The 12,138-nt window shown below is 42.3% G+C and overlaps 1 protein-coding gene across 1 annotated transcript in view; it reads left to right on the forward strand.

The window, feature by feature from the left end:
* Window positions 1-252: 252 nt before the first annotated feature.
* DRD3 (dopamine receptor D3) overlaps window positions 253-12,138 on the forward strand; it is a 45,715-nt gene continuing 33,829 nt past the window's right edge. The window contains exons 1-2 of the mRNA XM_058296419.1: window positions 253-642; window positions 7,612-7,916. Coding sequence (XP_058152402.1) covers window positions 7,647-7,916 — 270 coding nt within the window. The 5' untranslated portion in view covers window positions 253-642; window positions 7,612-7,646. The remainder of the gene's footprint in view (window positions 643-7,611; window positions 7,917-12,138) is intronic.

Below are 12,138 nucleotides of genomic sequence, written 5' to 3' on the forward strand. Positions count from 1 at the left end.
TTATATTTAAAATTGTGCTGGTTTCCATTAACCACTTGTGGTATCAATTTGTTAATCTACTCCTTCTTCTAAAGCAATCATCTTTACACCCACCAAAAGCTGGAAAGTCAATTTAACTGAGGAAAGTGAGAGTTATCCAAGAGAAATTAACATGGATAGGTAAAGAGGGTTGAAAAACTGGAATTAAAAAGAGCACCGGGGGAAAAAATACACATGTACTAAAATGCATAGTACCAGAGCAGATAGAGACACAGAGGGAAAAGAGGAGCGCGACGTAGGAAACAGATCCTGCTTCTGCCTCGTCCAAGTCTCTTTCAGAACCAAGGACAGAGCCTCTACACAGCTGACCCAAGCAACATTCAGTTTAGGGTCCCTCCCAAATCCTCTGGAGAAAACAGATGCATTCTAAAGGAGCTATGAAACATGCAGTGAGGTCTAATAGGGAAGCTGGAAGAGCAGCACTCAAGTGATATCACCTTAGAGGCAAAAATGGGTGATTTCTTGTTCTGTTCATTTCCACAGTTTCTGTGTTCTGGAAAAGGCAAAGTTTGTCTTGCTTGGGTATGTCTGCTGTTGGTAAATGGCTGCAGGAGCTGAGGTGCTAAACTCCAAAGTTTCCAGAAATCAGAAGACATCTTGGGGGTAAGTAATTTTTCTTTTCCTTTCTGATTTAGTACATGATGTTTTCCTGAAAGATTATTTAATCAGCTTGGGGTTCTGTGGTTCTCTAAGAATATGCATTAAATCTCCATATCCACTCATTTAAAAGCCCTGAGGAAACTGTTCTCATTTTTTCCCCTAAATGGTGTGGACAGTAGAAACCTGTTCTGTTTCTTTTTCTTTTCTTTTTTTCTTCCAAATTGGATCCTCATGGGCTCTAGAAGCTGTATCAAGGCAGAATTAAAAGATGGAAAATAAAATGCTGTTATTATTCCTGGGATTTGAATGGAAGTTGATTGTATTCCTCTTAAGGGTTTTTCTTAATTGTAAAGGTCTGTTATTTTAAACTCCCCAATTCAGTTCCCTGGTAATACAGGGCTGAGAGTTTGGAGAGGCACTGTTTTCAATGGTCTATTTAAAGTCAGGCTGTTTCCAAGACAGAAACCAATTATTCCCAACAGAGATATGTAGTACTTGAGATGATGATTGTGTATGTTTCTTTAATGATGGCATATGATTTTGAGGGTTATTGATGTTGTTGTTTAATTGTGAGATTTCCATTACTTACTGTAGCTTATTGGGTCAATGGAAACCATCTCAATTAGGCATTTGTTCCAGTTCATGCATTTTATTTAATCGAATACCATCAGAATGCACACGCAAATAATAATGAAGCAATAGCAAAGTTGAACTTGTATTCTAAACTCATTCTGAATGCTTGCTTGCACTTTATAGGTGATACCCTTTGCTTACTGATACTGAAAGGTCAATAAGATGTCTTTCTTTGGATAAAAGGGGAAAATTGCTGCTTGGCATGGCATTGGGGTCTCTTATACCCAAAGAGAAGCAGAGACAATATGAGAAAGACTCTCACTCAGGCACTTGTTTATTTATATTTGAATATTTTCAAGGTTCTACATGACTAGCAGTAAGCAGAGGTGTTAACCAAGGAAATATACTGACAGTATCCAAATGAGTGCCTGATGTTAAGGGTGATATTAAGGCTGTTTATATTGGAATATGAATTAAAGCAAATATCAAATAGATTTCATACAATATTAAATTCAACTTCTAATATATTAAAGTTTGTCTTCAATTAATATTTACTTACTGACTGATCGATTAAGTTTCCTGTTTTATTTCTGATTTAGAATGTTCTGATGCTCAATCTTTAGAGGTTGTGATGAAAAGTGAAGGTGCTCTGCTTTACTGAGCAGATTTAATTAGGAAAACATATATTACCTTCACCACTCAGGAACCAGCTATGTTATTTCTCTGTACATTTACCAAAAGTGTAAATTTTCCCAAGTATATAACAATGCTATGTATTTCAATGCACTGTGTATCTCTCTTAGGGAATAAACCACACAGCAATGTGCAAGAATAAAGTGCCATAGAAATGCTAAAGACTATCTCTAATAATAATGACAATATAACTCCCACTGATTCTATGAGCAGCGTGCAGGTGCACTGACTTCACCGAGATTGGTCAGGTGATGCGCACAAAATGCTCTGAGCAAGCGAGGTTTTAAAATTAGTCCGCATTTCATGCCTGTCTGCCTCACCCCAGTAGTGGAGCTGTTAAGAATGTGAGCTCTGGAATCAAACAAATCTTGGGTGGTATCTATTGGTTTATTACTTCAGCGAAATACTTAGCTTCACTGTGAATCAGTTTCTTCATCTCCAAAAATATGAATATAATAGATCCTACTTCCTTCATCAAGTTGTTGTGAGGTTTAAATATGAAAATGCTTTCTTTATGAAGCCTGAAATAAAATAAGTGCTCAATAAATGTTGGCTGAAATTTTTAATTTTATCAGGTAATATAAGAAGTCTGAATTCAAGCCCAACCAGAAAAGCTTTAGAGACTGGTGGTCAGAATGTTGATTGAATGAAAGATTAGGGATGGCCATAGCCAGGAATTTGTGATGCAAGTGAAGATTTGGTCCTGAAATCTGCTATTGCGGTGACACATTCACTAAATTGTGAATTTTGGTTTAGGAAGACCCGAGATCAAAGACTGGCTCAAACCAGTCCCTTCCACATTTGTGATCTTGAAAAAAAAGTATTGCAACTTCTTTCTCTCCCAGGTTTTTATCTGTTAAAATACATCAATAGCAACCTTCAGGGTGACCATAAATATTAAAATGAGATGATGTATATAAAGTACTCTCATCTGGCCCATGGTAGCAGCCTAGAAGTGGTAGCAACTATTGGCTTCAGAAGGAAGCTGAAGATGAAGTGTTTTGTTTTTGTTGTTTGCTTGCTTTTAGCTTAACTCAATCTCCTTAAAGAAAGATAACAAATAATTAAAACTCTGTAAATCTGAATGATTGTCTTCCTGACAAACTCAATGCAAGTCTGGTATAAAACCTTCTGCTAAGGAAGCACCCAATAATGCTTCAGGCAGACTGTAGATAAGCACAGGAAGATGGAACATCAAGAAAGCAGGACCCAGGTCACCGCTGGTGGGGGCCTGACCATTCTCTGTCCCTCTGCTCTTTAGAATAGATTACTTACGCACTCTAAGAGATGCCAGAACAAACTAGAAAGACTTTGCAAGAAATGTAAAGATTCATTAAAATCGGTCAGTACTGTTACATGTAACAAATTGTACAAGAATAAGGCAACAATCTTCTAGTCCATGCCCTTTCTACTTTCTTACCTCCCAACCATTAGCAACTCTTAATACCCCTTCTGAGGTCACTAACTTCCAAGTTCATTAGACACCCTGCAACTGTAGCTTATCTAATTTCTTCTCCCATTCCTACAACCTCTCTACCAATAAAAACTACCATATTTCAAGAACTATGTGCCAACCATTATGCTAGAGCAGTGATTCTCTGGGGTGAGAGAATTTTGCCCTCCCCCCCAGGAGACAGGTAATAATGTCTGGAGATATTTTTGGTTATCTCTGGGAGAAGGGTGTCCTACTGGCATCTAGTGGATAAAGGGCAGGGATGCTGCTAAACATCTTTTAATGCACAGAACATTCCCTCACAACAAAGAGTTATTCAGTCCAAATTGTCAATAGGTTTTACATATATAATTTCATTTAATCTTCACAATAACCCTATGGGGTGTGTATGATTATCCCCATGTTACCATTGTGAATTACTTAGAGAGTGGTTATTTAGTTAATAAATCCTCTAGGCTCTTTGCTTCTCACTACCTGAGACCAATTTTCTGTTAGAATATTTATCAAAGGGAGAGAGAAAGAAGAAAGCCCAGCTCTATGTTATATAAGCAGTGCTGGAGGAGGGGGGAAAAAAGATCTAATGAGGGAGGAAGTTAAAACAATTAGCTGAGATGTGGGGAGTAATCTAGCATCTCACTCATCTCTGCTTTCATCTCCCACACACACAGCTCACCAGGAGATGCCTGGACAACCACTGCTACCCCACCTGCTGCTATGAAGAATCTAAGGCCAGAGACAGTACAATGTGAAAAATAAACCAGAAATTCAGGCAATTGTGATTGCAGTATCAGGCTCAGAATTTATTTTCAGAGATGAGGGTTCCCTCCTTTATGCATTTAGCCATTGGCACTCAGCTGTGCCGTTTTTAAGCAGTTGTCATACCTCTTGGCAGGGTAAAGGACCCAACAAGATGGTGACCACCAGCCCAAAGTTTTGTGCTTCCATCTTACTTGACAGGTGAGATGAGGCTAAGCCATCATTAGCCAACTGCAAACTCCAGGGAAGAGCAATTTCTGGCCCTTGTTCTCTGAGGTGGCCCAGTGGCAGGAGGGAGGGCATGAGCTTCACTCCAAGGTGAAAATATCCTTGAACAATCAGAAAATATTGGATTTTACCAAAAAGCTCTTGGCAGCAGTGGTGCTGTCTTCAGGGTAGTGGCTGCCCAACTTGGATAATGAAAAAATTATAAGTATTAAGAATTATTATTTTTAAAATGTATTGAGTGTAAACAATGTGCCAAGAAGAATAACAATTGTTAAACAATTCTCTGAATGCATTCCAAGTCGGTTGCCCCTTCTGTACCATTGACTCATTTTTAAACTTTCACATTCCAGGCTAAACTGATTCAAAATGTTGCACAAAGCAACAGCCACGATTAGGCTGACACACTAAACCAGTGGGTGCTGCAGATACCAGGACTGAAAGTGAATAATCCAGGCCACCAAGCCAGTCTCTGCCTTTGCCAGGCAGGGCTGGAGCAAGAGTTTCCATGTGGCCTATATATCCCATGCTTAAAGTCATAACTAACAAGCCAATAAATAAAATGTAATAATCCTCCTACTTTGACAAACATACCTTCATAGCATTCTGGAGGCCAGGATGAATTTAGAATCCCTGCACCCTTAGGAGTTCCAGACAGAAGCTGAGCCCCACCCCCCACCCTCTTTTCCCCCATGTGCAGCTACACCCTGCACAGCAAGGGTCTTCAGTTGCCTGTGCATGGCACCCCAAGCCCTCCACTCAAACACTTCCAAAGCCACTGCGTGGGTCTAGGAGTGTGTACACACGTGGCACAGTCTTTCCACAGGATGCAAGATCCGGAATGAAGCCTGTGCCACCCCTAAATCAGGCTCTCAGCGATTTGGACAGGGAATGCTGTGAGGGTACCCTGAATCTGGTCTAGAAAGGGGATGTGGCCCCATGACACTGCGGGAGGAATTACCTCATCTGTAGGGAAGGTAAGACCAGAGGAGTTCCAGAGAGGGTCCTTCTAAAGCACAGAGCCCAGGACAGGGGTCCGTCTTACCCAGGTCTAAGGACTGCACTTCAGGCCACAAGTCTCTCCCCAGCCTGAGGGTTTGACACACGTCCCCCACTGGCAACAGGCCTGCTAAATTTTCCTTCTGGACATGGCGACTTTTGTTCCTCCCAGATACATACAAACCTGGCTGTGAGAGCCCAGGGTCCCTTCTTCATGGCTGGAGGCATGGGGCAGCTGAAGGGCTCTGAAGACTTTCTTACCTTTAGTCCAACATCCCCACAGCTGAGGTTGGTTCTCCATAGTGGGATGGTGAAAGTGACCATTGCTGTGGCCTTCAGGTGCTGACGGAGGACTTTTCCATGATGTGGAAGAAGTAGAGGGCCTGTAGGTAAGCTCTGCCACTAACAAGCTGCAGGACTTAGACGTGTTACTCATCTCTCTGGACCAATCGTGAAAAATTGGGAGGTTTTGAATAAAAATCTGTGCATAGATTTTCCCTAAATATCAAAACCATCCTGAGTGTCATGGAGTTGGACTCAGATGTGACCTTTCTACACATGCCTCTTCTGTCACTTTTACTGAACCTGTGGTTGGCACTAAGGTTGGTGTATACTCAGGAGACTTGAATCTCTGGACTGTCCATGTGCCAGCTGGATCCTGACCCTCAGAAAAGTTGCAAATCCTACTCTCCGGTTTGTTGGACTTACCCAGGTCAGCTAACAGGGAGGTGAAGATGGTCAACCACCAAACCAGGGAACTGAGAGTGCCCCCTCTTGATTTAGAGGTGGAGTGGACATCACCTTCCCAGGGTCCACAGGATAGAAGAATAAAATATGGATTAGAGTGGACTTACTGGTATTCTACTATAGAACGATTGTGACTCTAGCAATGGAAGAAATTGTATCACTGATGTACAGACAGTGTCCATGGTAGTTGCTGAGGGCAGGGAGAGGGGAGAAGAGATGTGATATGGGGGCATTTTCTGAACTTGGAGTTGTCCCAAATGATCTTGCAGGGTCAGATGCTGGACATTATATATCCTGCCATAACCCACTGAATGGACTGGGGGAGAGTGTAAACTACAGTGTAAACTATAATCCATGTGATGCAGCAGTGCTCAAAATGTATTCACCAAATGCAATGAATGTGCCACAATGATGAAGGAGGTTGTTGATGTGGGAGGAGTGGGGGGGTGGGGTGTGGGGTATATGGGAACCTCTTATATTTTTTACTGTAACATTTTTTGTGATCTATGTATCTTTTTTTAAAAAGACAATTAAAATATTTTTTAAATTGAGAGGTTTTGAATAAAAATCCGTGCATAGATTTTCCCTAAATTAAAAAACCGTAGTACTTCCTCCAGCCTTCATTGCTCTTGAGAGTCTCTCCCAACACAGTTTCTCAAACCCAACATGTCCTGTGTAAGACACAAGAAAGAGAATGGAGGATTGAAGGAAATGAAGAGAGACAGAGGGAGGCAGGGGGCAAAGCAGTAGGCAATAGGAGATGGGCGGGAGAAAACAAATGAAGGGGGAAAGAAGCTAAAAGAGAAATACCAATAAAAGAAAATTGGTAACACATACAGCTTTCTACTTGCCAGGCATAGCTTACAGTGTCTTCCATCTATAATAGCTCATTTTATCATCTCAGAGTTTCTGAGATGAGTTCCATGATTTTTCCCCATTTCACAGAGGAGGAAACTAAAGCTCGGAAAAGTTTAGTAGCATGACCAAGGTTCCAGAGTAAGCAAATGGCAGCCCTGGGATTCTTATCATCCAGCTGCTGCCCGTCTCACTCAGAGAACAAGGCGTGGTCCTTGTTCCCTCTGCTTGGACAGCTCTTCCCCAGGTGCCTGCGAGCTCTTCTTCCTCATCTCCTCCAGGTCTTGACTCAGTTGTCACCTTCCTGATGAGGGCTCTCCTGATTATCCTAGCTCAAACATGCACTCAGACACCCCAACTCGCACAGACAATCTCTATCCATTCCATACACCCCTCCTGGATTAATTTTTCTCCATAACACAAATTGTCATTGAATATAGTCATCTTTTAATGATCGTGTTTATCCCTGTATTTCCCAAGAGAGTGTAGCCTTCATGAGAGCAAGAATATTTGTCCATTTTGTACAATGTTCTATCTCCAGCACTTAGAACATTCTGGCATAGAGTAAGTGCTCAATAAACATTTGTTGACAGCACTAAATCAAAGAACATACCTAAGCAGCTGAGCTCCAAAGAGCCTGTTTTACCAACCTTGCTTGCTGTCTCTTCCAGGACCCCCCTGGGGGCCACGCCTCTCCCTCCTGGTCATGGCTCCTCTAAGCCAGCTGAGCAGCCACATCAACTCCACCTGCGGAGCCGAGAACTCCACCGGCACCAGCCGGGCCCGCACGCACGCCTACTATGCCCTCTCCTACTGCGCGCTCATCCTGGCCATTGTCTTCGGCAACGGCCTGGTATGTGTGGCGGTGCTGAGAGAGCGCGCCCTGCAAACCACCACCAACTACCTGGTGGTGAGCCTGGCCGTGGCAGACCTGCTGGTGGCCACCTTGGTGATGCCCTGGGTGGTGTACCTGGAGGTAAGTGGGCCTCGCGGGTGGCTGCCCGTGCGACTGTGTACGGCTCAGCTTTCCCTGAGTTCCTGGACTTCGGAGCTCAGAGTACTCCCTACATCTCTTCCAGGCACTGGGGGAAAGAGAGCGCCTGTCATTCTCCCTTTGGTAAGGGAACCTGAGTATAGACACCACTCAGTGTCACTCACCCACATCAGAATCAGGGAGCTGAGACAGATTTGGTTCCCTGGTCTCCAACATCCAGATGACTGAACTTGGTGAGATGCCTCCTAAAAACGGCTCAGGTTATTTCCTGTGCCACTACTCTCAGAATTGAGGGGAAGGCAGTGCAGCCCAGTGGGCATCTTCACCAGCATTTCCATGTATATGGGGGTAAGAGAGTACAAGAGGGATGCAATGCAAGTGGTTGTAGGGATGGGGTGGGATTAGGAATTACAGAAAAACAAAAAAATGTTAATGAATGAAAAGAAAAGAGAGGCAGAACTGCCTGCAAATAGATCAGCCTTCTGTTGATGGTTCAGCTGCTCTCTGACTTGGCTCTTTTCTCCTGGTTACCCGCTCTCCACAGACTCTGCTACCAAAGGAACAGACCAAACCTTCGAATTTATATTTTGATGCCTACATTAATAGTACAGGAACTCGCCAGTCAGATAATGCAGCAGACTCTAGAGAATTCTTCTGTTGAGAAGCATTTCTTAAATTTGAAAGTATTTTCATTTGAAAGTGCAAAACAGAGTCAGGAGGTGATCAAGACAAAATATCCATTCTCTCACAAGGAAATCAGGGTGCCTACCCCATTCCAGAAACAGATATTCTTCCTGAGAAAACGTGCAATTACTAAAGAAATTTTTTTCAAACATCTTTACATACTACTAAGATTTCTTTTTTGCAGCTGTGTCATTCTAAAGAGGTATCCAATGAAGGATCACAATGATGCTATGATTAAGAGAAATTAAGACTCATCAAATTAATATTTCAGTTAATATTAATAGGGAAGATGTCAGTTAATTAAGTATGACATATCACAGGAGAGCAAAAACCTTGAACCTGTACTACCTATGCTAGTACCCATATTAAAGAATGGCTGGGAACTAAAATTAGACTTATGATCTCAAGGACAAGACATGAAAGATAGAAGTAAAGAAAAGAGAAAGAAAGAAAAGTAAAAGAAGGGACATGACAAGGCTGATTGGGATAGATTTAAAGGTTAAGGGAATATCTGGAGCAGAAAAAATCTATTTATTCCTCCCAATTAAGATAATCCTAATGGAGAACAGTTTTGTGTTTATCTTGACTTTCCTACCAACCCAATTAGACTGTGACATCCTTGAAGTCAGAGGCTCTTCCCTTTTCTTTTTTTCCTGTAGTCCCAACACGTTGCACCTGGCACATAACATGTGCTAACTAAATATTTGATATATGAATGATTCAATAAATCTATTTTGTACTTTATGCATTAGATGGGTAATTCCTGCTTACACCATCTGCAGCTGTATCTATTGTTAGAGCCAGGCCTTTTTTGGTGGTGGTGGTGGATGAACTATTTATTTTTTATATCCAGTAATATTAAGACTGAAAAGTTAGAAGCATGTGAAATTTCCATTCAAGAGTAAGGCAGACTTTATGTCCTACAAACTAGTGTGGATTTCTCAATGATTTCATAGCACTTCCCGCAAAGTGTTTCTGTCCATTCCTAATGTGTTACAAGCTTCCTGAGTCCCTGTCTTTGGTGTCTGAAACAAAGCCCTTTGGAACTCTGTCCATTTGTGATTGTTTTCAGGGCTATGGTTGGACTATATTGGAAAACCTCTGTAGATATTTGTCTAGGAGATGGACTCCACACTTGAAACCCGTGGCATTCCCTTCCAGCAACACTTGCCAGCCTTTGTAAAGCCCCTGTTCTACTGCTGAGCCTAGAAAAGCAGCCTGAGGCTACACAGGGTCAGCGAGAAATCTTGTGAAAGGCTTTCGTGGAGGTCTCTGTAGACTGTTTCTATAGGTTTTCCTCATGATGATACCTCTGTTGGGGCTCTTGGTTCCCCTCATAAAAACAAATATGCCCTCTGTCCAACAGGTTATTTGGTGCAGGTGTTCATTAATTAGGAGCATGATCAAATAAATCTACTCTTACATAAGGAAAATTTGAGGAAGCAGAGGTATCTCTCCACAGGAAAGTGGGCTTTGGGGGCCTCTATTTGGTTCTATCAACTTGTTTCAAGTCCTAGTCAAGGCAACTTAATATCTCTGCATCACTTTCTCCAGCAGTTGACAAAGAGTTGCCTCAGTTAAAGATGGGATATTACAACACAACCATCTCTAAACAGGCAATCCAGTTAAGATATAATTTGAGAAAGTTCTAGGGACCAAATCTCTCTATCCCACCCCAGTCTATATTTTTCTTAGTCTTAAATATTTTGCCTTTCAGTGGACATCAAAGACAGACATGTCTCTTAATGAGGGAAAAGAGTACTTTAAGCCATTAAGAGGACCAAGACTATATAAACCCATGTGTCTCCAAGAAGAGCAAACTGTTGCTCTTGCTGACTTGTCCTAATGATGACACAGTTGGAGTAGGCGGCCTAGTGATTATATGATTCTACCTAAGAGCTCCCTTGGAAAGAAGGAAAGGTCCAGAGTTGACCACAGAGACTGTAGGCTTGAGAGCCCCCAAAAGTCTCGGACGCTCATGAAAGAACACCATTTGGGGGCTGAAAGAGTCACCAAATTACAGCCTTTTGTGCTTTGATTTGAACACATCCCTCTTTTTTTGAAGGGAATATGGCTCATATTTTTCCAGACACCAGTATGTATGAGTTCAGAATGTTTTGTCTGTTAACATTGGAAAACTTGACTAGCTGAGGTTTATACAAACAGGGATTATTTTTCCCACATAACCTAGAATTCTGGAAAGAAGCAGTTGTTGGTGTTTGTTCAGCTGCTCCTTGGTGCCATCAAAGAGCCAGCCTCTTCGGTCTTTCCTCTACACCGTCTTTGGAAAGGGGGCTTTACTTCTTCATGCCAGTCACAAGATGGCTGCCATATCCCCCAGCATCATGGCAGTATTCAAAAGTAGGATGGATGGAACACCAGGAAAAAACAGGACCTGCCCAGGTGTAGATCTTCCCTTTTGTCAGCAAAGGAAAAACTTTTCCAGAAGCATCTTCCCAAAGGATTTCTCTTGAGTCTAATTGGTCAGACATGATCATGAGATGCCCCTAGCTTCAAGGGAAGCTGGGAAAAGAAAAAGTGAGAATGTGGGTTTTATTAACAAAGAAGAGATGGGGAATTGCTCTGAGGTAGGCAACAAGGTGTTAATTCCCTCAGGGGGAATTAACTATGATGAATGTCATTCCAACTGCAGGGTGGTGCTATAAAAAAGAGAGTCAAAAGAATACAATAAAATGGAGATACAAAGTCAAAAAAATGGAAGTAATAGCTTTGAAAACTAAAAAGTATCATCTCTAAGTATCTCACTTAAGACATGTTTAGATGAAGGTAAAAGAATCAACTCCAATTGGCATAACAAACAGAATGCACGGGTTCTCACAATTAGAAACTTTATTCATTTTTTAGAGATTTATTTTATTTCTCTCTCTTCCCTCCCCTCTCCTGTCACCCTCCCCCCCCCCCTCACTGTTGTCTGCTCTCTTGTGTCCATTTGCTGTGTGTTCTTCTGTCTGCTTGCATTCTTGGCGGCACTGGGAATCTGTGTCTCTTTTTGTTGCATCATCTTGCTGTGCCAGCTCTCCATGTGTGCAGCGCCACTCCTGGGCAGGCTAAACTTTTTTCGCCCAGGGCGGCTCTCCTCACAGGGTGCACTCCTTGCACATGGGGCACCCCTGCGCGGGGGACACCCCTGCGTAGCACGGCACTTCTTGTGTGCATCAGCACTGCACATGGGCCAGCTTGCCACATGGGCCAGGAGGCCCTGGGTTTGAACCCTGGACCTCCTATATGGTAGGTGGACACTCTATCAGTTGAGACATTCACTTCCCACAATCAGAAACTTTAAAAGTCCAGTGGTAGGATGGGCTACAAGCACAGTTTGATCAGGACTCTACCTCCATTTTCCTACAAATTTTTCAGCTTTGACTTCTTCCATATATTGGCTTCATCCTCAGCAAAAGGGCTCAGTTATAGACCTCATTATGTGAACACCACACCATTCATAGCAAGAAAGACAGTCCATGTTCCATAATTTCCAGCTGAAGGATTGAGATGCACTCTG

The sequence above is a fragment of the Dasypus novemcinctus genome, chromosome 4 (assembly GCF_030445035.2).
Source record: "Dasypus novemcinctus isolate mDasNov1 chromosome 4, mDasNov1.1.hap2, whole genome shotgun sequence".
NCBI classification, from domain to species: Eukaryota; Metazoa; Chordata; class Mammalia; order Cingulata; family Dasypodidae; genus Dasypus; species Dasypus novemcinctus.